This window comes from Nicotiana tomentosiformis, chromosome 4 (assembly GCF_000390325.3).
Source record: "Nicotiana tomentosiformis chromosome 4, ASM39032v3, whole genome shotgun sequence".
Taxonomy (NCBI): Eukaryota; Viridiplantae; Streptophyta; class Magnoliopsida; order Solanales; family Solanaceae; genus Nicotiana; species Nicotiana tomentosiformis.
The window spans coordinates 26,436,281-26,462,795 of NC_090815.1; the positions used below are offsets into that span (position 1 = coordinate 26,436,281).

General features: G+C 38.6%; 1 protein-coding gene across 1 annotated transcript; it reads left to right on the plus strand.

Moving 5' to 3' along the window:
• The first annotated feature begins 22,580 nt into the window (after positions 1–22,580).
• LOC138909399 (uncharacterized mitochondrial protein AtMg00810-like) lies at positions 22,581–23,881 on the plus strand. Its single transcript, XM_070200598.1, has 3 exons — positions 22,581–23,081; positions 23,494–23,544; positions 23,672–23,881. Exons 1-3 carry the CDS (start codon positions 22,581–22,583, stop codon positions 23,879–23,881), a joined length of 762 nt encoding a protein of 253 aa, XP_070056699.1.
• The last annotated feature ends 2,634 nt before the right edge of the window (positions 23,882–26,515 follow it).

Below are 26,515 nucleotides of genomic sequence, written 5' to 3' on the forward strand. Positions count from 1 at the left end.
TAGTATCAAAAGAAAACACACAACTCAAACCGATAAATACAACAGTTAACAAAACGATTTCTACCGTTATACTGATAATGAACAAAGAAAAGTAGGAAATCAATTAGGCATGCTTCACATAGTTCAAATAAGTAGTTAAAGCAAGTAGACATGTGATATTAGACTAAACAGGATAACTACACATATTGGAATATCTCAATTAAGAATAAAAACAGACTAATACTTATTTAAACGGTATAACTCAAATTAACCAAAAAAACAGGTTGCTACTCAGTAAAATAAATCCGGTTTTACAACAAATATCCCGTGTACGTACTCGTCACCTCACGTACACGGCGCTCACATATCACAACAGTACCAAATCCTAAGGGAATTTCTCCCACACAAGGTTAGGAAAGCCACTTACCTCGAGCCAAGCTCAATCATTCGGTAACAATGCCTTTCCACGAATATCCGACTCTGAATGGCCCAAATCTAGCCAGAATCAATTACATACCATAAATACAACTATAAGAAATTAATCTAATTAATTAAATCAAAGCTAAAGCAAGAAATTAGAAAATCGCCCCAAAAAGCCTCCTCGGGCCCACGTCTCGGAATCGGGTAAAAGTCACAAAATATTAATACCCATTTACTCACGATCCCGGTTATGTATTTTGTTTTGGTCTCCGGCCTCAATTTGAGGTCTAAATCCTCATTTTACAAAAATCCCTAATTCTACCCAAAACCCCCAATTTTCACCATGAAAACACAAGATTTTTGGTTGAAATCTTAGGAAATGTAGTGAAATATTTAAAGAAACAAGCTTAGAATCACTTACCAATGATTTGGGGAAGAAGGGTTCTTTGAAAAATCGCCTATAGGGTTTCTTGTTTTGAAAATTTGAGAGATTGAACCAAAATCACGTCTAAGTCCCATTTTGATCAGTTGCAGATGTCGCATTTGCGACCTGGGGTTCGCAAATGCGAACCCTGTAAATGTGAAAAAACCATCGCAAATGCGAAGTCCTTTCTATCCCTGCTTTCATTACAAATGCGATGACTTGTTCGCAATTGCGAACATTGATCTTCCGCATTGGCGACCAAGTATGTCCCAACCCCACTTCGCAAATGCGAAGTATTGTTCGCAGAAACGAACTCTGTCCTCCCCGCAATTGAGACCTCTTGATCGTAAATGCGAACTTATGCTGACCCAGGTACTCTTTGCAAATGCGAAGAATTTTCTCGCAAATGCGAACCTGTCAGGATTGGGGAATGTTCGCAAATGTGAACACTAATCTCGCAATTGCGAGATCAACACCAGTCAGCAGAAATTGCTGAACCAACTGAGTTTTATTAGTTCAAACCACTCCACAGCCTATCCAAAACTCACCCGAGCCCCTCGTGGCTCTAAACCAAATATGCACACAAGTCTAAACACATAATACAAACTTGTTCACACGATCAAATCGCCAAAATAACACCTAGAACTATGAATCGGACACTAAAATCAAATGAAATTTTCAAGAAACTTTAGAATTGCTATATTAACAACCGGACATCCGAATTTGACATATAAGTCATAAATGTAGTATTGGACCTATACCGGATTGTGGAACCAAAATATTGACCCGATAACAATAAAGTCAAATATTGGTCAAACTTTCAAAGTCATTAAGCTTTCAAACTTTCAAATTTCAACAAAGTCCGATAACCCGAGCTAGGGATTTCCTAAATCGATTTCGGGCATACGCCCAAGTCCCAAATTACGATACGGACCCACTGGGACTGTCAAAATACGAATCCGAGACTGTTTGTTCAAAATGTTGTTCGAAGTCAATTCAAATGGATCTTAAGGCAAAAATTTCATATTTTCTCAGTTTTTATTTTTTTAACATAAACGCTTACCGGAAAAATACCCGAACTGCACACGCAAATTGAGGAAAGCTAAAATGAGGTATTTAAGGCTTCAAAGCGCAGAATTAGGCTCTAAAACATAATATGACTTATTGGGTCATCACATTCTCCACCACTAAAACAACCGTTCATCCTCGAACGGACATAGAAAAGTGCTCGTGCTGGTTAAAAGGTAGGGATATCTACTCTAAATGTCCGACTCGGACTCCTAAGTAGCTGCCTCGATGGGCTGACCTCTCCACTGCACTCGGACTAAAGGATAACTCTTCGACCTCAACTGACAAACCTGCCGAGCTAGAATAGCCACCGGCTCCTCCTCGTAAGTCAAATCCTTGTCCAACTGGATAGAGCTAAAATGTAACACGTGATACAGATCGCCGTGATACTTCCGGAGCATGGACACATAGAATACCGGATGAACTACTGATAAACCCTGTGTCAACGTAAGCCTATAAGACACCTCTCCTACTCTCTAAAGAATCTCAAAAGGCCCGATATACCTAGCACTCAACTTGCCCTTCTTTTCGAATCTCATCACTCCCTTCATGGGTGACACCCGGAGCAAGACCCGTTCCCCAACTATGAATGCACCATCGTGATCCTTCCGATCTATATAACTCTTATATCTGGACTGGGCTATGCGAACTCGATCCTGAATAGACCTTAACCTTTTCCAAAGCATCCTGAACCAAGTCTGTACCCAATAATCTAGCCTCGCCCTACTCGAACCAACCTACTGGAGACCGATACCGCCTACCATACAGAGCCTCATACGATGCCATCTAGATGCTTGACTCATAACTGTTGTTGTAGGAAAACTCCGTAAGTGGCAAGAACTGATCCCAAGAACCTCCAAAGTCTATCACACACACACGGAGCATATCCTCTAATATCTAAATAGTGCGCTCGGACTGTCCGTTCGTCTGAGGGAGAAATGTTGTGCTCAGCTCCACTTGAGTACACAACTCATGCTGTATGGCCCTCCAGAACCGTGATGTAAACTGCGTACCCCGGTCAGAGATGATAGATGTTGGTACGCCATGAAGCCTGACGATCTCGCAGATATAAATGCGAGCCAGCTGCTCGGAATAATAGGTAGTCATCACAGGATGGGAATGAGCTGACTTGGTCAGCCTATCCACAATCACCCAAACTGCATCAAACTTCTGTTGGGTCCATGGAAGTCCAACCACGAAATCCATAGTGATCCGCTCCCATTTTCACTCCGGAATCTCTAACTTCTGAAGCAATCTGCCTTGCCGCTGATGCTCATACTTTACCTGCTGGCAATTCAAATACCGAGCTACATATTCTATTATGTCTTTCTTTATTCTTCTCTATCAAATTTCCAACTTTTCGCCGAATTGTCCTATGGACTTCCAAATCCAAATCCGGACATACGCCTAAGTACGAAATCACCATCTCAGTTGTGATTATCTCTTTTACCAACATTTATAAACTTTAAAACTAATTTCTTACACTTCAAACATTTTCAAAAGGCCTGCTATCACATCAACACACGGTATTAGTCTCAACCGGTTGTAGCAACTCGTGCCTACGCAAACATCATACGTATGCCCATAACCACATCTCTGGTCATAATAGTTGTTCATAATTAATTCCAGCATCGCTAATTAACCTCACATTATCCAAAACCTTATTTCAAAATTTTCACAACACTGACAGTAACACGCGAGGCATGAAGACCTCATAATTATTTACCCGAATTAACGAATCACATTTAACGCCACCCCGGCAATCATCTCGTGGGCTAAAACTCAATAATTACACACGAATATGGCACAGCAACACATAAAAGAATTATCAAATAAGCCTAACAGGCATGCCTCCCTATTAGTACTATAGTACAAATTAAATTTCACAAAGGGAGAATTTAAAACACATAAGTTTTCATCACAAGGATCTCGTCCTTATATAACATCCACCGCGTCTTATAGCCCTGTTTAAACATTTCATATCATATTAAAATGCAAGGATCTCGTCCTCAGCTCTGTATCACATGTACTTTGCACATTGTGCCAAACTGAAATTGTTTTTCAAATCTTTTCTTTCTTTCTTTTTTTAAATAATTTTCATGAAACAATTTCACAACACATAATGAACCCTCCATACCGGTAGGGAATATAATTCATAAAATTATAATCAATCATTCCAAAATCACTACAAAACTCAGTGTAATGAGTAACAGAAAGTCACTTTTGGACTCATAGCCCTCAAAAAGGTAAAAAAAATAAAATGATAGGCACGGATATTGCAATAAAATCTCCCAACAGGGATAAACACATAAGTAGGTTACAGAATTACAAAGCTCACCCATAAGTGAAGCATAATAGGAGGACTCGCCTCATACTTGTAATGCCACCATCTGGTGTTGCGGCCTCGGCCATACCATAGAAATTATATCAACAGGATAGGCCTCCCCCTATAGGGCGCCCTCTACCCGTCTGTCCTTCACCTCCAAACTGGCAGTGTATGTGGGGTAGTGACTGGAATAGAGCCTGTAGCCTGAATGTTTTGATATAATTCGCCTCTCCCAATTATGGGACAATCTCTCATGATGTGCCTAGTATCACCACACTCATAACAACTCCTCTGAGGTCGCGATTGCTCGTGCTGAGTCTATGTCGGATAACTGAAATAACCTCGTGCTGATGATGCACTAAAAGTATTAAATGGAGCACTACAAATATTCTGAATTGCGGACTGGGCTGACCGACTGCCCGAGCCTCCGCCATGATGAGTCATAGCTACAGAGTAGAATTCACTGAATCCTCGAGAGTTCCGAGACCTTTTGGCCCCCTTAGACTCCATTTTCTTACTTCGAACACGTTCTAACATTCTAGAAATCTCTACTAGCTAAAATGGAATGTCAGTCTGTAACTTTCGAGCCATACATATTAAAAAATCCTAATCGAGCCCTTCGATGAATCTACAGACTCGCTCTCTAACTGTAGGCACCAAGATAGGTTCATAACGGGCTAACTCACTGAACCTGATAGCGTATTCTGACGTCGTCATGGTGCCCTAGCGCAACCATTCAATGTTTGTGTTTCACGCATCCCGAAGACTCTGGAGAACATATTTCATCAAGAACATATCCGAGAACTGAGTCTGTGTAAGTGAAGATGCCTCAGCAGGACTACTCAACTCATAAGCACGCCACCACCGATAGGCTGCTCCTCTAAGCTAGAATGTAGTAAAAGAAACCTCACTCGACTCCGCTACACCCATAGTATGGAGAATACGGTTAAGGTAAGAGGGTGGTACTTCTTGTACCTCTCAAGTCTGAGCTGCTCCGCCTCAGAAATTGCTTCCCTATCCTCGGGTTGAACTGGAGCTACAGGCTGCACTGGTATGATCTCTGAATCACAGTCTACCTGAACTCGCTGCTTTGGGGTACCGGCGATGGGAGTCTGTGTTCCTCCCCCGGTCTGAGATGTGGCAGGAGCAAGTGGAATCAATCCAGCATGTGCTAAGGTACTGAACATGCTCAAAAACTAGGCTAGAGTCTCCTAGAGGGTTGGTGCAACAACAGGTACCTCAGGTGTCTGCCCTCCGACTTGAGCTACTGGGGGCTTCTCTGTAGCAGCTCATGCGAGTGCTCTAGTTGCACCGCATGGACATCCTCGGCCTCTACCCCGGCTCTGGCCTCTCGCAGATCTAGCATGGGGTGCGGGTGCCTGGTCATCAGATCCTCTTATACGTGTCCTCACTATCCGTGAGAGAATAGAATACAGAAGTTTAGAATTTTGAAGTCAACAATTTTCGCACGATAAGGAATCAAGAAGTGTAATTTTTCCTAACAGTTCCATAGCCTCCCGAATATAAATACAGACGCATCCATACCGATCCGTGAGACTCTAATAAACTGGCTTGTGACTCACAACAGCTATGAACCTAGAGCTTTGATACCAACTTGTCACGACCCAAACTCCCTCTATATAACATCGTAACGCCACCTAGTCTCTACGATTAGGTAAGCCTAACAAATTGCGGAAAATAACAAAACGAAAGTAAAACTTGGCAACTAACAGCAGTGGATAACTGAATAACTAGTAAAAATGCAGCTCGACATGCACAATAACCAATACTCTATAAATACACAGTCTACCTAAACCCCGAAACATCGTAAGTCACAAGCTATAGAAGGAAAAATAGTATCTCTATACACCAGAGTCTAATAAAAGGAGTGCAGAAGGTAAATGACATAGGAGATAATTGAGGGGGACTCCTAGGTCTGCAAACGCGAGCAGATATACCTTGAAGTCTCCGAAACAGCAGCAAATGCACAATTAATAGCGAGGCTGGTATGGTGAACCTGGATCTGCACATGAAAATATGTGCAGAAGAGTAGCATGAGTACACCACAATGGTACCTAGTAAGTGCCAAGCCTAACCTCGGTCGAGTAATGATGAGGACAGGTTTGGCCCACTGGTAAAAAAAACAAGGTAGGAGAATATACAATATAATGAGAGACTAGAATTTAACAAAAGGAAACACAACAAGGCAACAGTACAACACACATGGGTAAACATCAGAGGATCTCCTGAGATACCGTCTTGTAGTCCCAAAATAAATATACAGGGAGAACTCCCGAGGTACCACCTCGTAATCTCAAAAGTAAATTTGCAGGGAGAACTTCCGAGGTACTGCCTCGTAGTCTCAAAAGTAAATATGCAGGGAGAACTCCCGAGATACCGCCTCATAATTTCAAAAGTAAATGTGTAGGGAGAACTCCTGAGGTACCGCCTCGTAGTCTCAAAAGTAAATATGTAGGGAAAACTCCCGAGGAACCGCCTCGTAGTCTCAAAAGTAAATGTGCAGGGAGAACTCTTGAGAAACCGCATCGTAGTCTCAAAAGTAAATGTGCAGGGAGAACTCCCGAGGAATCGCCTCGTAGTCTCAAAAGTAAATGTGCAGGGAGAACTCCCGAGGAGCCGCCTTGTAGTCTCAAATGTAAAGGTGCAGGGAGAACTCCCGAGAAACCGCCTCGTAGTCTCAAAGGTAAACACACAGCTCAAACCGATAAATACAACAGTTAACAGCAAGATTTCTACAGTTATACTGATAATGAACAAGGAAAAGCAGGAAATCAACTAGGCATGCTTCACAGAGTTCAAATAAGCAGTTAAAGCATGTAAAAATGCGATATCAAACTAAACAGGATAACTACACATATTCGAATAGCTCAAATAAGAATAAAAATAGACTAATACTCATTTAAATAGTATAACTCAAATTAACAAAAAAAAACATGTTACTACTCAGTAAACTAAATCTGGTTTTACAACAAATAGCCCATGTACGTACTCATTACCTCACGTACACGACGCTCACGTATCACAACAGTACCAAATCCTAAGGGAATTCCTCCCCCCCCCCCCCCCACACACACAAGGTTAGGCAAGCCACTTACCTCGTACCAAGCTCAAACAATGTGTAACAATGCCTTTCCACGAATATCCGACTCCGAATGGCCCACATTTGACCAGAATCAATTACATACCATAAATACAACTATAAGAAATTAATCTAATTAATGAAATCAAAGCTAAAGCAAGAAATTAGAAAATCGCACCAAAAAATCTTCTCGGACCCACGTCTCGGAATCGGGTAAAAGTCACAAAATACGAACACTCATTCACTCAGGAGCTCGGTTATGTAATTTGTTTTGGAATCCGACCTCAATTTGAAGCCTAAATTCTCATTTTACAAGAATCCTTAATTCTACCCAAAACCCACAATTTCCACCATGAAAATACAAGATTTTTGGTTGAAAGCTTAGGGAATGTAGTGAAATATTGGAAGAAACTAGTTTAGAATCACTTACCAATGATTTGGGGATGAAAGGTTCTTCGAAAAATCATCTCTAGGGTTTCTTGTTTTCAAAATTTGAGAGAATGAACCAAAATCCCGTCTAAGAGCCATTTTGATCAGTTGCAGATGTCTCATTTGCAACCTGGGGCTCGCAAATGCGAAGAAACCATCGCAAATGTGAAGTCCTTCCCATCTCTGCTTTCATCGCAAATGTGATGACTTGTTCGCAATTGCGAACATTAATCTTCCGCATTTGCGACAATATTGATTGCAAATGCGACCAAGCTTGTCCCAGCCCAACTTCGCAAATGCGAACTCTGGCCTCCCTGCAATTGCGACCTCTTGTTCGCAAATGCGAACTTATGCTAACCCAGGTACTGTTTGCAAATGCAACAATTTTCTCGCAAATGCGAGCCTTTCAGGATTGGGGAATGTTCGCAAATGCAAACACTGATCTCGCAATTGCGAGATCAGACACCAGTCACCAGAAATTGCAAAACCAACTGAGTTTTCTAAGTTCAAACCACTATGTAGCCCATCTGAAACTCACCCGAGCCCTCGGGGCTCTAAACCAAATATGCACAGAAGTCTAAAAATAGCATACAAACTTGCTCACACGATCAAATCGCCAAAATAACACCTAGAACTATGAATCAGACACAAAAATCAAATGAAATTTTCAAAACTTTAGAATTTCTATATTAACAACCGGACATCCGAATCACGTCAAACCGACTCCGTTTCACACCAAATTTTGTTGATAAGTCATAAATGTAGTATTGGATCTATACCGGATTCCAGAACCAAAATACGGACCCGATATCAATAAAGTCAAACATTGGTAAAACTTTCAAAGTCACTAAGCTTTCAAACTTTCTATTTTCAATAAAGTCCGATAACTCGGGTTAGGGACTTCCGAATTCGATTGCGGGTATACGCCCAAATCCCAAATCACGATACGAACCTACCGGGACCATCAAATGGATCTTAAGGCTTCATATTTTCTCAGTTTCATTTTTTTAACATAAAAGCTTTTCCGGAGAAACACTCGGACTGCGCACATAAATCGAGAAAAGCTAAAATAAGGTATTTAAGGCTTCAAAGCACAAAATTAGGTTCTAAAATATAAGATGACCTATCGGGTCATCACACATTCTCCCTTCACTTAGTGGACTACTAGCGGTCTCTAACTGTTCATAAAAATGTTTTGCCTCTTCGTTAGGAGCTTGTTCAACACTTTCATGGGTTCAAACTCAAAGTGCATCCCAAAAGCATCCGCAACTATTTCATGGTATCTAGGATGTTGAACGTTATTCCCCACCGACCTACTACTTTCACCAACAACTATGTTATTAAATACACCATCACTATCATCAACCTCTCCATGACTAGTCCACACAAAATAATTATCCATAAACCTTTTATTATAAAGATGAGTCTTAACATCCTCCGATCCAAAAACAAATGCAAACACTTGCACTTCACACAAGGACACCTAATCATCCCTCCGATTTGAAATGGTTCAAGTGACATTGCATGCCTAATAGATTCATTAGCCCCTTCTATAAATTCCTCCCTAAAAAATCGACGATTAGGATAATTCCTATTATACATCCAACTACGATATTCTATCTACACCGAGAACAAATAAATTGCATGTTATATTAATTTGAAAGTTCAGATATATCCCTAAATAAGTTATTTTAAAATTCAATTAAAATAAATAATTTGAAAGTTCACATATATCCCTAAATAAGTTCTTTTAAAATTCAATTAAAAGAAGTAATTTGAAAGTTCATATATATCCCTAAATAAATTCTTTTAAAATTAAATTAAAAGAATTAATTTAAAAGTTCACATATATCCTAAATAAATTCTTTTAAAATTCAATTAAAAGAATTAATTTGAAAGTTCACATATATCCCTAAATAAATTCTTTTAAAATTCAATTAAAAGAAGTAATTTGAAAGTTCACATATATCCCTAAATAAATTATTTTAAAATTCAATTAAAAGAAGTAATTTGAAAGTTCACATATATCCCTAAATATATTATACTTTTAAATAATTTACAATCTAATTGTCTTTGTCTTAAGTCATGCATATAACTGTTCTTAAAATAAAAATCACAAATTTAAATATTTAACGAAATCTATCGTAAGTTGTAACCCTAGCATAATCTTAATCTTCTAACATTGAAATTCTAACATAAACATAATCAATAGGAGTAAATCATAAATTTAATAAAACATTAACTAAACCCTAATTTATATAATTAAAGAAATTAAAATTACCTAAATTCAAAAATGTAGATAATTAACCTTGAAATTCTAAGAGAGGGGGTTTGATTTTGGGTGGAGGAGGATGACCAGTGTGCTATGGTTACCGGCGGAGCAGTGGTGGTGGAGGAGGCAGTGGGTGCCGGCGGAACAGTGGCGGGGTGGGGAGGGAGACTTCTAGGTGCTTTGTTTTTGGGTGAGGAGCGATATAAGAGCTGATTTTGGGTGGGGATTTGGAGGAATCACGGCTGTAGGGGGAGAAGAAGAGAGATGAAAGAGAGGTAAAGAAAACATGAAAATGGGGAAGAACTCGTCTGTGGCAGATCTAAATTGAACATTTCCGACCGAAATCGATTGGAAAATTCGGTCGGTAATTTTATGGGGCCTTTGACCATTTGATAACGACCACTCCGACCGAAATCAGTTGGTAATTGAATTTAAAATTTTAAAAATAAATTATTTAATTTAAACCCGACTGACTTTGGTCGATTTTAGCCAAGATACAAATTAATTATAGGCATTATATAATATATAATCAATTGTGTATTTATATATATGTATATATTCATACACACACACACACACACGTATATATATATATATATAAAATCCAACTAGTTGTGATGGCACCTAACCCAACCCGCTAGCTAAGATAATTAACAACTATCTAATTCCAATGAAATTTAATTAGACAATTAAGTAAAAGAAAATATCTACATCTTATACATTCCCCAAGGACTCGTAGTACAAATCATGAGCGTCAAAAATTTAGAATTTACAAAGCTGGTATGAAATAAAGTACATCATCTACTTGAAATATACATAAACAGATCTTTCATAAGTCTAGAGCTACCATGAATAAGAGGCGGCTATAATCGGAACGCAGGTACATCTTCAAATCCAGCTCTCGTCGAACACAGCAACATCAGCATCTAACATCTGCACACAAGGTGCAGAAGTGTAGTATGAGTACAACCGACCCCATGTACTCAATAAGTAACAAACCTAACCTGAGGTTGAAAGTAGTGACGAGCTGGAACAGAGGTCGGAGTCCAACACCAATAGCCGACAACAGTTCATAACAACATAATAATAATAATAATGGTACAAGAAACATTCTCATATATAAGATGCTCAACTCATTCGTAGTTCCGAAAAAATAAGCATGCCTTTCAAGTATATCAGTGAAAACCTATATTCTTTTACCGAAATCACCAAAATATGAGTAGGTTTGTAAAACCATGGTTTTTCCAAAAACTTTTCAAAAATAATTAAGATGTTTCTTTTTTTTCTTCCAGATAGCACGAGGAAAGTACATCTCTATACCTATATGTCACTATGCAGGTGAAATCATGAATGTCACCAAAACCAGGTAGCAGAAAGAAATGCATGCCTATGCATATATCTCAAGTACGCATGTCAAATGCAATGCATCTCAGTGACGAACTCATGTACTCACACTCTTAGAGTACTCAATCTTACTGCCTCAGACTTTCCACTCATCATGCTCAATCACTCGATGTGCTCAGTCACTCAATATTGTATATGGACAATCCAGTCCATGGAAGATCTAACCCATATATATATATATATATATATATATATATATATATATATATATATATATATATATATATATATATATATATATATATATATATATATCAACTGACAGTCAGTCACTCAGTATCGTATAAGGTCAATCCAGCCCAGGGGAAGATCCATACCCAAATATAAATGATTCAGTCAAGATCCATGCCCAGGGAAGATCCATCCCTCAATATAAATCAACTGCGCTCACTTGGGGGTGTGTACAGGCACCGGAGGGGCTCCTTCAACCCAAGTGCTATAATAAGGCAGATCCAGGCATAAATCAATAAAATATGTTGCGGCGTACAGCCCGATCCCATAAATTTCACTCACAAACAAGCCCTCGGCCTCACTATGTCATCAAACTCTCCAGTCTCTCTGGCTCACAATGTCATGAAACTGTCCCAAAAATAATGATATGATGTATCAATAAATAGCAATAGAGACTGACATATGATATGCAATGAATAAATATGACTGAGTATGAAACTTCAGTTTAAACATATAATTCAACAGCATAAATGACCTCAGTGGGTCCCAATAATACTAACATATGCCTAAGCATGATTTCTAGCATGAATTGCAGCTCAGGTATTCTAACACATACAGTACAGTGAAACGATCCAGATAAGATAGCTACACATCTCTATGGAATCGACTAAATCACAATTCACACGGTGCACGCCCACACGGCCGTCACCTAGCATGCACTCCACCTTAACATCAATCACAAAACATGCAACTCGAGGTTTCATACCCTCAGCACCAAGTTTAGAAGTGTTACTTACCTCGAACAAGCTAAATCTAATACCGAGCAAGCCAAACGATGCTCCAAAAATGCCATCTCGCACATACCAACCTCCGAACGGCTCGAAACTATCCAAAAGAAACTCAAATACATCAAATAATACCAAAGGAAACAAACCCAATCGATAAAGGTCGAATCTTTAATCAAAGCCCAAAAATCATCCCAAAAGTCCATCCCTGGGCCCATACCTCGGAACCCGAAAAAACTCACAAAATCTGACAACCCATTCAATTACGAGTTCAACCATACTAGTTTCACTCAAATCCAACTTCGAATTGATGTTCAAAACCCAAGAATTTGCTCTATGAATTTTTAGTCAAAAACCCCCAATTTCTCTTTAAAATTCATCAACCAATTGCCAAAAATGAAGATAGATTCATGAAATAAAATGAAAACCAAGTGTAGAGAACTTACCCCAATCCTTGTGATGAAACTTGCTTCACAAATTGCCTCAATCCGAGCCCCAAATCCCAAAATATGATAAAAGAACTAAAAACCTCGATTTAATATTGTTCTGCCCAGACCTTTACGCATATGCGATGAAAGAGCCGCTTCTGCAGCGTCTCTTCTGCGACAAGACATCCGCTTTTGCAGAAATACACTAAGCACAGACCCCTCGCACCTACGGAACCATATTACGCTTTTGCGACATTACAGGTGCGAGCCATCATCCGCACCTGTGCAAGACCTCGCTCCTGCGCTCCATCCCTTCACACCTGCGCATCCGCACATGCGCCCAAATCTCTGCTTCTACGATCTTCCTCACCCAGCTCTCACCTCGCTTCTACAACTCCTTTGTCTCTTCTGCGACCATTGCACCTGTGCAAAACCAACCGCAGGTGCGATCACACCCGATCCTACCACCAGCAGCCTTAGCCAAAATTGATCCAAACAATCTGAACCTCGTCCAAAATTCTTTCGAACCACTCGGGACCCCGTACGAATATGCCAACTAGTCCAATAACATAACACAAACCTACTCGAGGCCTAAAATCACGCATAACAACATTGAAACGACGAATCGCACCTCAAATAAAAAATTAATGAACTTTGAACTTTCAACTTCCAAAACCCGCGCCGAAACATATCGAATCAACTCGGAATGAACTCAAATTTTGCACACAAGTCCCAAATGACATAACGAAGCTATTCCAATTTCCGAAACGACAATCCAAATCTGATATCCAGAAAGTCAACTTCCGGTCAAACTTATGAACTTTCCAAACCTTCAAATTTCCAACTTTCGTCAATTAGCGATGAAACCTTCTAGAAATATCCTAATGCTAATCCGGGAATGCGCCCGAGTCCAAAATCGCCATTCGGACCTAACAGAACCATCAAAACTCTGTTCCGGGGTCAAATTCACCAAAAGTTTAACTTGGTCAACTCTTCCAACATAAAGCTTCAACTATTAAATTCATTCTTCCAAATCGATTCTGAATAACCCGAAGACCAAAAACTGATGATTCACATAATTTATAATACATCATACGGAGCTACTCATGCCCTCAAACCACCGAGCGAAATGCAAATGCTCAAAACGACCGGCTAGGTCGTTACATCCTCCCCCACTCCAACATACATTCATCCACAAACGTGCCAAGAGTCATTCCAAAGCCATCAAACCACCGTGTAACTTTACCATGCACATACCCGGGGGTGATCCCACGTCATCGTATTCCATATAGGCCCGAAAACACAACATACTGAAGATCATTACTTCAACCTTAGCCCGTAAACCACAGAATCCAATTTTCAACATCCAGAATTTCCTATAAGACCTGAATCTCACATCGACACACTGTATAAGTTTGATCAAGTTGTATCAAGCTATAACCATAACCCAAGATATAATCACATGATATACCGGATAACTCGCGTACTTGTAGCAATAACTTCAGACCATAATAACTGCTCAAAACGAACCCGGTACCGGTAATAAACCTCATATCAAACTACACCTCATTCTAAAACCTTCGTACACTTCCTATGATGAAATAAACACGCAGAAACTCATAACCACTCATCAAATCAACAAGCCATGGAGCCCCCTCTCCTTCGACAAGAACTATAGCCAATTTCTAAGCTGATCAACGATATTGTCCTTTCAAATATACCGTAATTAAATCCAATAGCACCCATTCTAGGTCCGACGACCTCCTTTTATCAAATACAAGCAACTCTACTGACACGCGACACCAATACTACACAGAGCCACAAACCATGTAATCCGTGCACCAATACGCAACAATTCAAATGTACTTAATCATGGAAAATGACTCAAATAAGAGAATTGTCCTGCAAGTTAAACAAATACCACCACAACCGCAATGCCATGAGTCCATCATACATAGTAGAACCACAACACACGAATCTGACATAAAGGATCGTATCTCAGCATAACTATTTTGCAATGCATGACCCCGTGTAGACACTGTCCATAAGGAATACCTCAAGTCACTATGCCTAAAATCAACAGCCACGCGCAATTCGACCTTAGGTACCCAAGGTGCATGACAATAACCATGGAGGAACCAATAATACAATACCGCAGTCCGGAAAGAACATAACCAGGGCGCAATCAACAATTCGACACCCCAATAATCATCTCGCTCAAATCCCGCTACAAGACCTAAACAGAACCGCACCATGTGTGCTTATAACCAACAAATCGCAATTCCCTCGGAGCATAGAGGAGTAACACATAGATCATATCATATACGAATAAAAGCAATCCTAACCGAATGGCACATCCCTCAACAATAGCAGTACGGAGTCAACCCATCCGACCCAGTGTAGAATGCACATCCTCGTTAGACCAACCAATCAGCCCCCAAATCAACCCTGTTCATCTATAAATAGATAAATAACCCTTCTAAAATCGACAGTGACCTAACCATAATGCATACTATCATCTAGCTAGCTTTAGCTGCATCTTCACAGCCTATAACTACGAAACAATCTGCTTCTGAGAACTCCCGGTCCTCCACCGCCTAAATGTCTAACACATCTCTCATACACGATTATCCTATGAGGAATACTTCTATAATTATTCCGTGCCACATAGCAAAATCTGAATATCAGCAATCGATCAACCAGGCGAGTACCAAGCTATCCCATTTCTCTGAATTCTTTCCGAATTTCCCTCAAGCAGACACTTCTCCTTGTTAGAATACCACGATCCTCACCCAAAGCTCACCACAAGATATTCTAGCATAAAACCACACCGCCCTAAGACCCATAAGCCAATGTATTCCCTCTTAAGCACCCCCAAACGTACCGCAACTGAGATACCCAAGTCACTGTGTGTGTGTGTGTGTGTGTGTGTGTGTGTGTATTACATGTATTATACCAAAGCACACGGATACGGATATAATGTGTAATTTATACAAAAGCACACGGATGATAAACATTATATATATAATTGATCGAGTTTAATTGATACACTCTATTAGAATCTATTACACGTATACGGATATGAAGTGTAATTTATACAAAAGCACACAGATGATAAACATTATATATATAATTGAACGAGTTTAATTGATATAGTTGTTGTATCCAATATATATGTGTGTGTATGTGTGTGTATTATATATATAATTTATATTGTTAAATATATATATATATATATATATATATATATATATATATATATATATATATATATATATATATATATATATAACAATATAAATTATATATATAATACACACACACACATTGTTGATTGTTGATATAGATTGTAAACAACAATAATTTATAAGTGGTTGACTATTTTTGACCACTAATACCGACCGAAATCGATCGGTATATTCATAATAATTTTACAAACTTATTTTTGTTATGGGAAAAAAATAATTGAGCCTGGGCGGGAAAAATTAAATCAAAATTTCCGACCGATTCGGTCGGTATACTTGAAACTTTTTAAATAAATGTTTTTGGTAGATAATATGCAAGTCTGACCAGGTCTTTTGGTAGTAAAACTTTTTATTTGATTTTTGCGACCAATCTAGATATTTTTCGACCGATTTCGGTCGGTTTCACTATTGGATGATTTTAGAAAAATAGCTGCACTATTGGATAATTACACCAGTTACATCAGTCCTGAATATAATTTGGGTGTTTTCTTCCACAATATTCTTGGCAACGTTTGATTATATTGTTGTGTATGCTGAGCTTATGCTATCTGGATATGTCCTTGCATTAAGCTGATGTTCCACTTATAGAATTCCAAATCTGAGGTCCCCAAAAAGATGAAAGATTCATTCATATTTCATACATAGAACTAAGACATTCCCTACTAACAATTCACTGCGAGAACAAGACATTCTCTATCCAAATCTGTTTAAATACGCAAACTTAAAGCATGCAGATCTTTAAGATCAAGTATAGTAGAAATAAACAACCAAATATACATAATGGAATCTTCATATATCTACATTATTAGATGCTTCTTAATTTGATTGGTTGATATTGAGATGAATTTTGCCCCTTTATTTTCCGGCCTCATAATTTAGCGACGTGGCGCCTTTTCTCCTCGTGATCCGTTATAGCTTTACCAGTTTGTGGTACAAAGATGCATGAGGTTGCCACGTGAGCAGTTTGCCATCAAAGTTAACTCTTTTATGGTACTATTGCGTTGTTATTTATATTATAGACAGTTAACCTTTTTGATGCTGCTCTAGTTGTTATAAGAAAATCTAGATGAATTCAGTGTGAACTTTTTCTTCCCTGTTGTGCATAAGATTTAGATCTTGAGTGGCGAATGGACTCAGATTCCAGACAAAAGATCTTGAGTCGTAATAATGCAGCCAGTGGAATTCAAAATAATTCAAACTCTAAGGAGTATTATGTCGTATTAGAGGACATCTACGAGTTGTCCTATGTGGGAAATACGAAAGTTTAACTCTTCAATGTCATTGGTGGGATGTGGCTCACTTAGAAAATGTTTGCCCAAGTGAAGCTTGTTTTGATGATTGACAAAAAAACTCGAGCATGAACCAAGTCCATACATATTGTACACAAACACGGCCAGATTCGAGCATAAGGGATGCACGAGAAGGATATAAGCTTATGTTGTTATATCTCCTAATCGAAAAGGCTGCATAAATGATAAGGAGAAGGAATCCTTACTCGAAGAGAACTTTATCCACGATAAGGGTGGAGTTAGAAGTTAAAGATAACTAGAACTCTTCCACCAAGGAAGAGTAGTATTAGAACTCTAGTTATTTCTTATTCTACTAACTCTATATATTGCAGGATGTTCTTATTTTATAGTTACGCAAAAACGCTGAAGTTAAACTTGAGTTGAGAGCAAAATAGCAAGTCATTTTGCAAATAATTCTTGTGTCATTCAAGTGTGCAAACCTAAAGCTACATGAAGCAGATAGAAGAACCAGTTCCGAGGGTCTGTCTGTTATTCTAGTTTAATTGTAGTAGATATTTTCAAGATGTACCTTTCAGCTTTATCTAGAGGCAATTGTATTAGGTACTCTGAGTATTCAAGTTAGAGTTAACTTGAAGTTGTCGCATCAGTTAGAGGCAGGTTTCCACAACGAGATTAGAGGTAATCCTTAGGTTTACAAAGAGTTTTGTAAATGCTTTTTTGGCTTAGTGATTTAGTGAAGTGTTGTGAAAAATAGTACTGAGTAGTAGGTCGTGGTTTTTTCACCTTTTGAGCCGGGTGTTTTCCATATAAAAGTACTTGTGTTCTTTACTTTCTGCATTATTTATTCCACAAGAGTAGTGTAAGGAATATATAGAAGAATTACGTCATTCGATAATCTAGTGCACACGAAAATCATACGCCACACAAATCACCCCCCCCCCCTCCCTCATGTGGCATTGAAGTATAAAACATCAATTAGTATCATAGAAGGTTCTCCTTAAAGAGGCTTACACCTTAGAAAAAGATCAATATGAGTGCACCACCGAGAAACTGGTAAGAATAATCCACTGCTAGGCCACCACTCTTTAAGGGGGATTATTACTCCTGGTTGAAAAACAGGATGAGAGATCACATTATAGGAGAGGACTATGAGCTATGGGACATTGTCACCGATGGTCCACTGGCTACCTTGAAGATAAATGCTGAAGGAGTAGAGGTGCCAAAGACAAGAGCGGATTGCACTACTGAGGACTTGAAGAACTAGGAAAAGAATGCTAAAGCCAAGAAATGTCTTATTTGTGGACTTGGTCCAGATGAGTACAGTAGAATCCAAAGTTGTACTACTGCTAAACAAATTTGGGATACATTGCAAGTGGCTCATGAAGGAACACCTCAGGTGAAGAGATATAGAAGAACTCTACTGTACTCTCAATATGAGAACTTTGTTATGAAGGAAGGAGAAACCATTCAATAGATGTACTCAAGGTTCACTACACTGACAAATGAACTAAAGTCTCTTGGAAGGATTATTCCTGAAGAAGATAGAGTAGAGAAGATACTGACTAGGGTTTTGCCTATATCTTGGGAGAACAAAATCACAGCCATTCAGGAATCAAAGAATATTGCCACTCTCCCACTCGATGAATTAATTGGAAATCTCATCGCCTATGAACTTAGGAGACAAACCATGAAAATGGATGTACCTAAGAAGGAAAGGAGCTTGGCACTCAGAATCACTCAAGGTTCTGATCTAGAAGATGATGAAATGGCTATGATCACCAAGGACTTCAAGAAGTACCTGAGGAGAGGAAAAGATTCTTCAAGAAGTGGAAGTTATAGCAAGTCAAAAGCTCCTGAGAAGAAAACAAATAATGGTTCCTACAAGTGTGGAAAGACTGATCACCACATCAAGAACTGTCATTTATGGAAAATTGAATGGAAGAAGTAAAGAGCTGAACAAAGGAACAGGAAAAAGGAACAGGTTCAACCCAAGAAAAGCAAATACAAAGGATCAACCAAGGCTATGGTCGCTGCTTGGGGAGAAAGCTCAAAAGATGATGATGAGGATGAACAAGCACTTATGGCCATTGGAGAATCTGATGAAGAAACTGAGGTAAGTGTAATTCATCTCAAAGACAAGATTAAATTATTGTGTAAAGAAAGGTTATCCGATTTACTTCTAGAACTAATTGATGAATGTGAGGATGTAAACAATGAAAAGGAGCAGTTGTCTAAAGAATGTGTGATTTTGAAGGCTAGGTGCAAAAACCTGGAACTTAGGGTTAGTAAAACTGTAAGTAAAAATACTATGTTGAAAAACCAGGTTCGTGCACTTGTCTCAACTGTCCTAGAGCTTAGATCTGAAAATCTAAACTGGAAATTAGGAATCGGGTAAAAAGACAGTTGATCACACACGACTCACTCTAGAAGCAAATATAGAAAAAATGAAATATGAGTTGTATAAAAGGGATGAGCAGGTAAGAATTCTAAAGGAGGATCTAAGAAAGGTCAACCATGAGCTAGACAGAACGTGTATATGGAACAGGTCCTCCGATGCACTTTCATGGCTACATGAACACCATAGTAGCAACAGAAGAGGACTTGGCTTTAGGAACCCGGCACCTAAGTGGAATCACAAAATCAAGTACCTCATACTTCCTGAGAACAAGATTTGCACACATTGTGGTAAAATATGTCACTACAAAAGTGAATGCACTGCAAAAGAAAAGGCAAGTCAAAAGAACAAAGAATTTGTTCAAGGGAAGAATAGGCTACCGAGTTGGGCTAAAATAATTTGATTCATCCTTTTGCCTATTGAAAGGGACCCAAACTAGTTTGGGTTCCTAAGATTAACCCCTGATTTCGTTTCGCAGGCCCATGTGAAGGGGAGCAGCCAAATATGGTACATGGATAGTGGTTGCTCAAAGCACATGACATGAAACAAGAACCAGTTTCTTTCACTTAGGACCTTAAAGGATGTAATGTATCCTTTGGAAATGGGAAGAAAATTGAGATAATTGGGGTTGGAAAAGTAAGTAAAATTGATTCCCACTCTATTGAGAACGTCTACTTGATAGATGGACTGAAATACAGTCTAATAAGTGTATCACAATTGTGTGATAGAGGTAACATGGTAGCATTCACCTCTACGAAATGCTTTATGATTAATCTTACCACTGACAAGATAGGTTTGCCGGGAAAATGAGTGAACAACATATATGTCGTAGATCTGTCCACACTTTCAGATAATGAACTCACTTGCTTAAGTGTGTTGGATAATGATCCCCTCCTTTGGCATAAGAGACTTGGACATGCCAGTCTAAGTCAACTCAACAAACTAGTCTCCAAGGACTTGGTGATAGGGCTGCCTACCATTAAGTTCAAGGGAGATAAAGTCTGTGAGGCCTGTGCAAGGGGAAAGCAAGTAAGATCTTCTTTCAAAATCAAGAAAGTGGTAAGCACCACCCAGACGATGGAACTGGTCCATATGGATCTTTGTAGACCAATGAGAACATTGAGCAGAGGTGGTAAGAGATATGTGATGGTGCTTGTTGATGATTACTCTGGGTTTACTTGGACATTATTTCTAACATCTAAAGATGAATCATTTGACATGTTCACTTCTTTTATTAGAAAAACTTAGAAACAACTAGGTAATAAACTTGCATCAATTAGGTCTAATCATGGTACTGAATTTGAGAATGCTAAATTTGCTAAATTGTTTGATGAGCATGGCATATATCATAATTTTTCTGCTCCTAGGACTCCACAACAAAATGGAGTAGTTGAAAGAAAGAATAGGACACTTGAAGATATGGCTAGGACTATGCTTCTTTCTAGTAAACTGCCCCATATTTTCTAGGCAGAAGTTGTGAACACTGTATGTTACATCATAAACAGGTGCATGACTAGACCTCTTGCAGAGAAGACTCCCTATGAGTTACTTAAAGGGATAAAGCCAAACTTATCCCATCATAGGGTATTTGGATGCAAGTACTTTGTGCATAATAATGGTAAAGACTCGCTAGGTAAGTTTGATCCCATAAGTGATGAGGGAGTATTCTTGGGATATGCTTCACATAGTAAAGCTTATAAGATCTATAACAAAAGAACTATGTGTGTAGAAAAAAGTGTGCATGTGCTTTTTGATGAAACTAACATTCTTTCTGAGAGGCCGGAACATGATGATGAAGTAATTGGGCTGGTAAGAAACTCAAATGAAACGATAACCCAGACTGAAGCTGCACCAGAGGAAGGAAAAGGTGATGGAACAGGTCCTTCCACCCAGGGCAACTTGACAGGGGGAACTGAACAAAGAGGAAGTGATCCTCAAATCTTGAGAGAACCTGTTCATGAACTTGTTCCTCAGCAACAAAACATTGAAGGAACATCCAGGGGAAACCAGCTAGTTTTAAAACCTTACAAGTATCAAAGTTCTCATCCCATTGAGAATATAATTACTGATCCAACCTCTAGAATCAAAACCAGATCTTCGTTGAAGAATCTTTGTGCTTTTGATGATTTCTTATCCCTTATTGAACCTAATAGTATTGTTGAAGCTTTGTAGGATGCAAACTGGGTGAATGCAATGCATGATGAACTCAACCAACTTGAGAGAAGTCAAGTTTGGCATCTGATACTAAGACCCAATGACGGATCAGTAATTGGTATAAAATGGGTCTTCAGAATCAAACTTGATAAAGATGGAACAGTTACCAGGAATAAGGTAAGATTGTTGGTTCATAGTATAGAGGAGGGCATAGACTATAATGAGACTTTTGCTCAAGTTGCAAGTTTGGAGTCAATTAGACTCCTTATAGCATTTGCTGCTTATATGAAATTTACTCTCCATCAGATGGATGTCAAGAGTACCTTCCTCAATGGCTATCTAAAGGATGAAGTGTTTGTCAAACAACCTCCGGGCTTTGAAAGCAAGGATTGGCCCAATCATGTGTACAAGCTTGACAAGGCACTTTATGGGCTCAAGCAGGCTCTGAGAGCATGATATGAAACATTATCAAAATTCATAATTGATAATACTTTATTCTTGAAAGAAAAAGGTAAAAATATCTTGGTAGTTTAGATATATGTCAATGATAGAATGTTTGGAGCAACTACTAATAAGTTAAGTAAGGAATTTGCTATACTATAGGCGGTGAATTTGAAATGAGTATGATGGGTGAGCTTAATTTCTTTTTAGGCTTTCAAATTAAACAAAATTCAAATGTATCTATGATCCATCAACAGAAGTATGTGAAAGAATTGCTTAAAGGTTTAAAATGGAAGATTGCAAAGAAATTGATACTCATATAGCAACTGCCACAAAATTGGATGTTGATGAACCGGGTTCATCTGTTGATCAGAAGTTGTATAGGGGAATGATTGGCTCTTTGTTGTATCTCACTGCTAGCATACATGCCATTGTTTTCAATATAGGCCTTTGTGCTAGATTTGAGGCAAGTCCAAAGGAGTCTCACTTGACTGTTGTCAAGAGGATCTTGAGATACCTAAAAGGTACCACTGACCTTTGTCTATGGTATACAAAAGGTAGTGATTTCAACTTAGTGGGATATGTTAATACTGAATATGCAGGTTTTCTTGTGGATAGAAAGAGCACCTCAGATATGGCACGCCTTCTTGGCTTATGTCTTGTGTCTTGGACAACCGAAAGGCAAAATTTTGTGGCCTTATCTACTGCTGAAGCTGAGTATGTTGTTGTTGCCTCATGTTGTGCTCAGTTATTATGGATCAAACATCAATTAATGGACTTTGGAATTGATGTAAGTTGCATCTTTTGTGATAATACTAGTGCAATTAGTATGACCAAGAACCCGGTTCACTACAAAAGAACTAAGCACATAGATGTTAGGCATCATGTTTTTAGGGACAACTATGAAAAGTGTTTAATCACTGTGGAATTATGTGCTACTCACAAACAAATAGCTGACATCTTCACAAAAGCTCTAAGTAGAGATCACTTTGAAAGGAATAAGTTAGAATTAGAGATGATTAAGATCACCTAAAAGGAACCAGTTCTAACTCAAAGATTGGTTAGAAAATTTGTGAATTTTTGTAACTAATTAGATTAGATTTTGCTCAGTCTCATACTTTTATCAGTATACTCTTGTGTCATTTGCTAAAATGAATCATTAATATCTAATGATATTATCTTTATTTTCTTGGAAAATTCAGACTTACACAAGTGACTTCTCAGTGAAGAACCTGGTTCGTCAAGATTACTTGGTACGTACTCTCCACTCTGTATATTTTTAAATAATTATATTTGGATTATGATCAAGCGGAGAGTCCCATTCAATCCTAAACTCCTTGACCTTATCAGTTACTAAATGAACCAATTTCATTCAAATAGAGTGCAAAACGCAATAAGTGCCTAGATTCTAGGGACAAGCTTCAACGTCTTTTCAAACTGATTTCCACTTTGATTAGACTTCTGAAAAGGAGTTCAGCAGTTAAGACCCCTGGTACTGCTAGGTCAACCAAGAAAAAAAAGGCTACTTCGTCTATCCCTGTAGAGACTCATCTTACAAGAGGAAGAGCTACAAGGAGTCAGAAGAAGTAGGGTGAGGCTGAACTGGAAAAGGCCTTAGAAGAAAGTAAGAGAAAAGCTACTGCTAGGGGAAAGAAGAAGGTGGTTTAGACTGTTTAGGCAGTTGAAATTGATGAGATGGATCGCTTCTTCGTGATGAAGAGGAGGCAAAAGAAATGGAGGTTGTGACTCCAAAGGAAAAGAAGATCAAGACTTCTATAAAGAATTTTATTTCAAAGACAAAGTCTGTAGGGCCATCTACCTTGGCCAAAAGAACCAGGTCTGCATTGAAGTCCAGAAAAGTGAAAATAGTGCAAAAAGAAGAATGGAGTGGACAAGAAGAAAAAGAATCTGATGTAGAGAAGGACAAGATGGTTAAGTTTGGGAAAAGATCCATATTGAAGGGTATACTCCTCAGGATCTTGGAGGAGGAAGGCATGGTGATGTGTCACGACCCAAAGTTCCCACCTTCGGACCGTGATGGCGCCTAATATTTCACTTGCTAGGCAAGCCAACGTTAGAATAATATTAACCAATTTTGAAATAATTTTTAAATTATTAATAATCCAAGAACAAATGCAGAAGAAAGTTTGAAATATAGTGAATAATCCATAAAAACAACGGTGTCTAAATACCATCCTAGAATTTGGTGTCACAAGTGCACGAGCTTCTAGAATAAATACAAATAAGGTCTGAATAAAATAAAGCTGTCTGGAAATAAACACACAGCTAAAGTAAAATAGACGGGGACTCCAGAACTGCGGACGCCATGCAGTTATACCTCAAGTCTCCTCTGGTAGCTGAAATTCGAGCAAGTCTACAGCACGCCGCTGGGACCAACTCCGAAATCTGCACAAGAACTGTAGAGTGTAGTATCAGTACAACCGATCCCATGTACTGGTAAGTGCTGAGCCTAACCTCGACGAAGTAGTGACGAGGCTAAGGCGGGTCACTTACATTACCTGTACGCAATATTAGTAACATCAACAATAATAGAAATAAATCAGGTAACTCATTTATAATAATTGAAGCCAACTCAGCAGTCATAACCAATTATCATTTCCATCAATTCAGTTGCAGCGTGCAACCCGCTCTCACAATATATACATTTTTAATCAAGTTTGTTGCGGCGTGCAACCCGATCCTCCAATATGGACTCTTAATAAGTCTGTTGCGGCGTGCAACCCGATCCTCCAACTTAGACTTTTAATAAGTCTGTTGCGGCGTGCAACCGGATCCTCCAATATATATTCATTATAATCAATTTTGTTGCAGCGTACAACCCGCTCCTCCAGTATATTCACATTCACCAATTCTTATAGAAGGAATTTTCCCAATAAATGCAACACTTAATATGAAATTATAAGATAGCAAGCATACAATAATTATGATTTATTCATGAAAGAGACAATGCCAAATAGCAAATTATTATGGAAATCAGGAAGAAAATAGGCAGTTTAATATTTAATATGCTAAATGTCAAATAACAATTAAGACACATAATTCAAGTAGCATGTAACAATTAAGGCAGGAATTCAAGAATTAATATTTGGCAAAGAATATGAGAGAAAATATTATTATAATAATAAATTCATGATTTAAAACAATTATGATTTTTCAAGTAATTATGCAAACAATTAATTTGATGACGTATAGACACTCGTCACCTCGCCAATACATCGTTCACATGCATTTCACATAACAAATAATATAAGGTTCTATTCCCTCAAGTCAAGGTTAACCACGACACTTACCTCGCTTTGCAAATTACAATCAATTATTCAACCACAGCTTTTCCTTTTAAATTTACCTCTAAAAGCTTCAAATCTATTCACAAACAATTCGATTTACTCAATACGAATCATAGGAATTAATTCCATATGAATTTACACATTTTCCGGATAAAATCTGAAATTCATTAAAATATTCAGCAGGGAGACCCATGTCTCAAATCTCAGAAAAACGCACGAAATCTGAACACCCGTTCCGATACGAGTACAACCATACCAAATTTGTCCAATTCTGATATCAAATGGATCTTCAAATCTTAAATTTTTGTTTTTGGAAGATTTTATAAAAATTTGATTTTACTTCCATAAATACACGGATTCATGATTTGAATGAGTATGAAATCATGAAATATAATCAATATAGGATAAGGAACTCTTACCCCCAATGTTTTCCCGTGAAAATCGCCCAAAAATCGCCTTACCCGAACTCAAAAATGGGAAAGAATTGAAAATGGGTCGAAACCCCATTTCGAGAACTTAAGTTCTGTTTCTGGGATTTTTACCCTTCGCAAACGCGGTCAGTGCCTCGCGTTCGCGAAGCACATTTTTGTGCTGCCAAAACTTTGCTCTTCGCGAACGCGAAGCCTTGCCAAATTCGGCCAGGCCTCGCCTTCTGCGCGAACGCTTCCACGCGTTCACGAAGAACACTGCCCTTTTCCCTTCGCGAATGCGTCCCCCTCTTTGTGAACGCGAAGAGTAAATTTCACCTGCCTCCAGTTTCTTCTTCGCGAACACGAGCCACCTCTCGCGAATGCGAAGAAGGATACCAGAAGCAGATTTCTGCAGTTTTTCCCAAGTCCAAAAATGGTCTGTTAACAACCTGAAATCAACCCGAGCCCTCGGGGCTCCAAACAAAACATGCACCCGAGTCCTAAAA

Bases quoted from the DNA above. Each gene is read 5' to 3' on its own strand.
- LOC138909399 (XM_070200598.1), top strand. From the start codon at position 22,581: ATGGAAGATTGCAAAGAAATTGATACTCATATAGCAACTGCCACAAAA. The intron at 23,082-23,493 runs GTAAGTTGCATC...TGGAAAATTCAG, and splicing joins TAATGGACTTTGGAATTGAT to ACTTACACAAGTGACTTCTC. The intron at 23,545-23,671 runs GTACGTACTCTC...TCATTCAAATAG, and splicing joins TGGTTCGTCAAGATTACTTG to AGTGCAAAACGCAATAAGTG.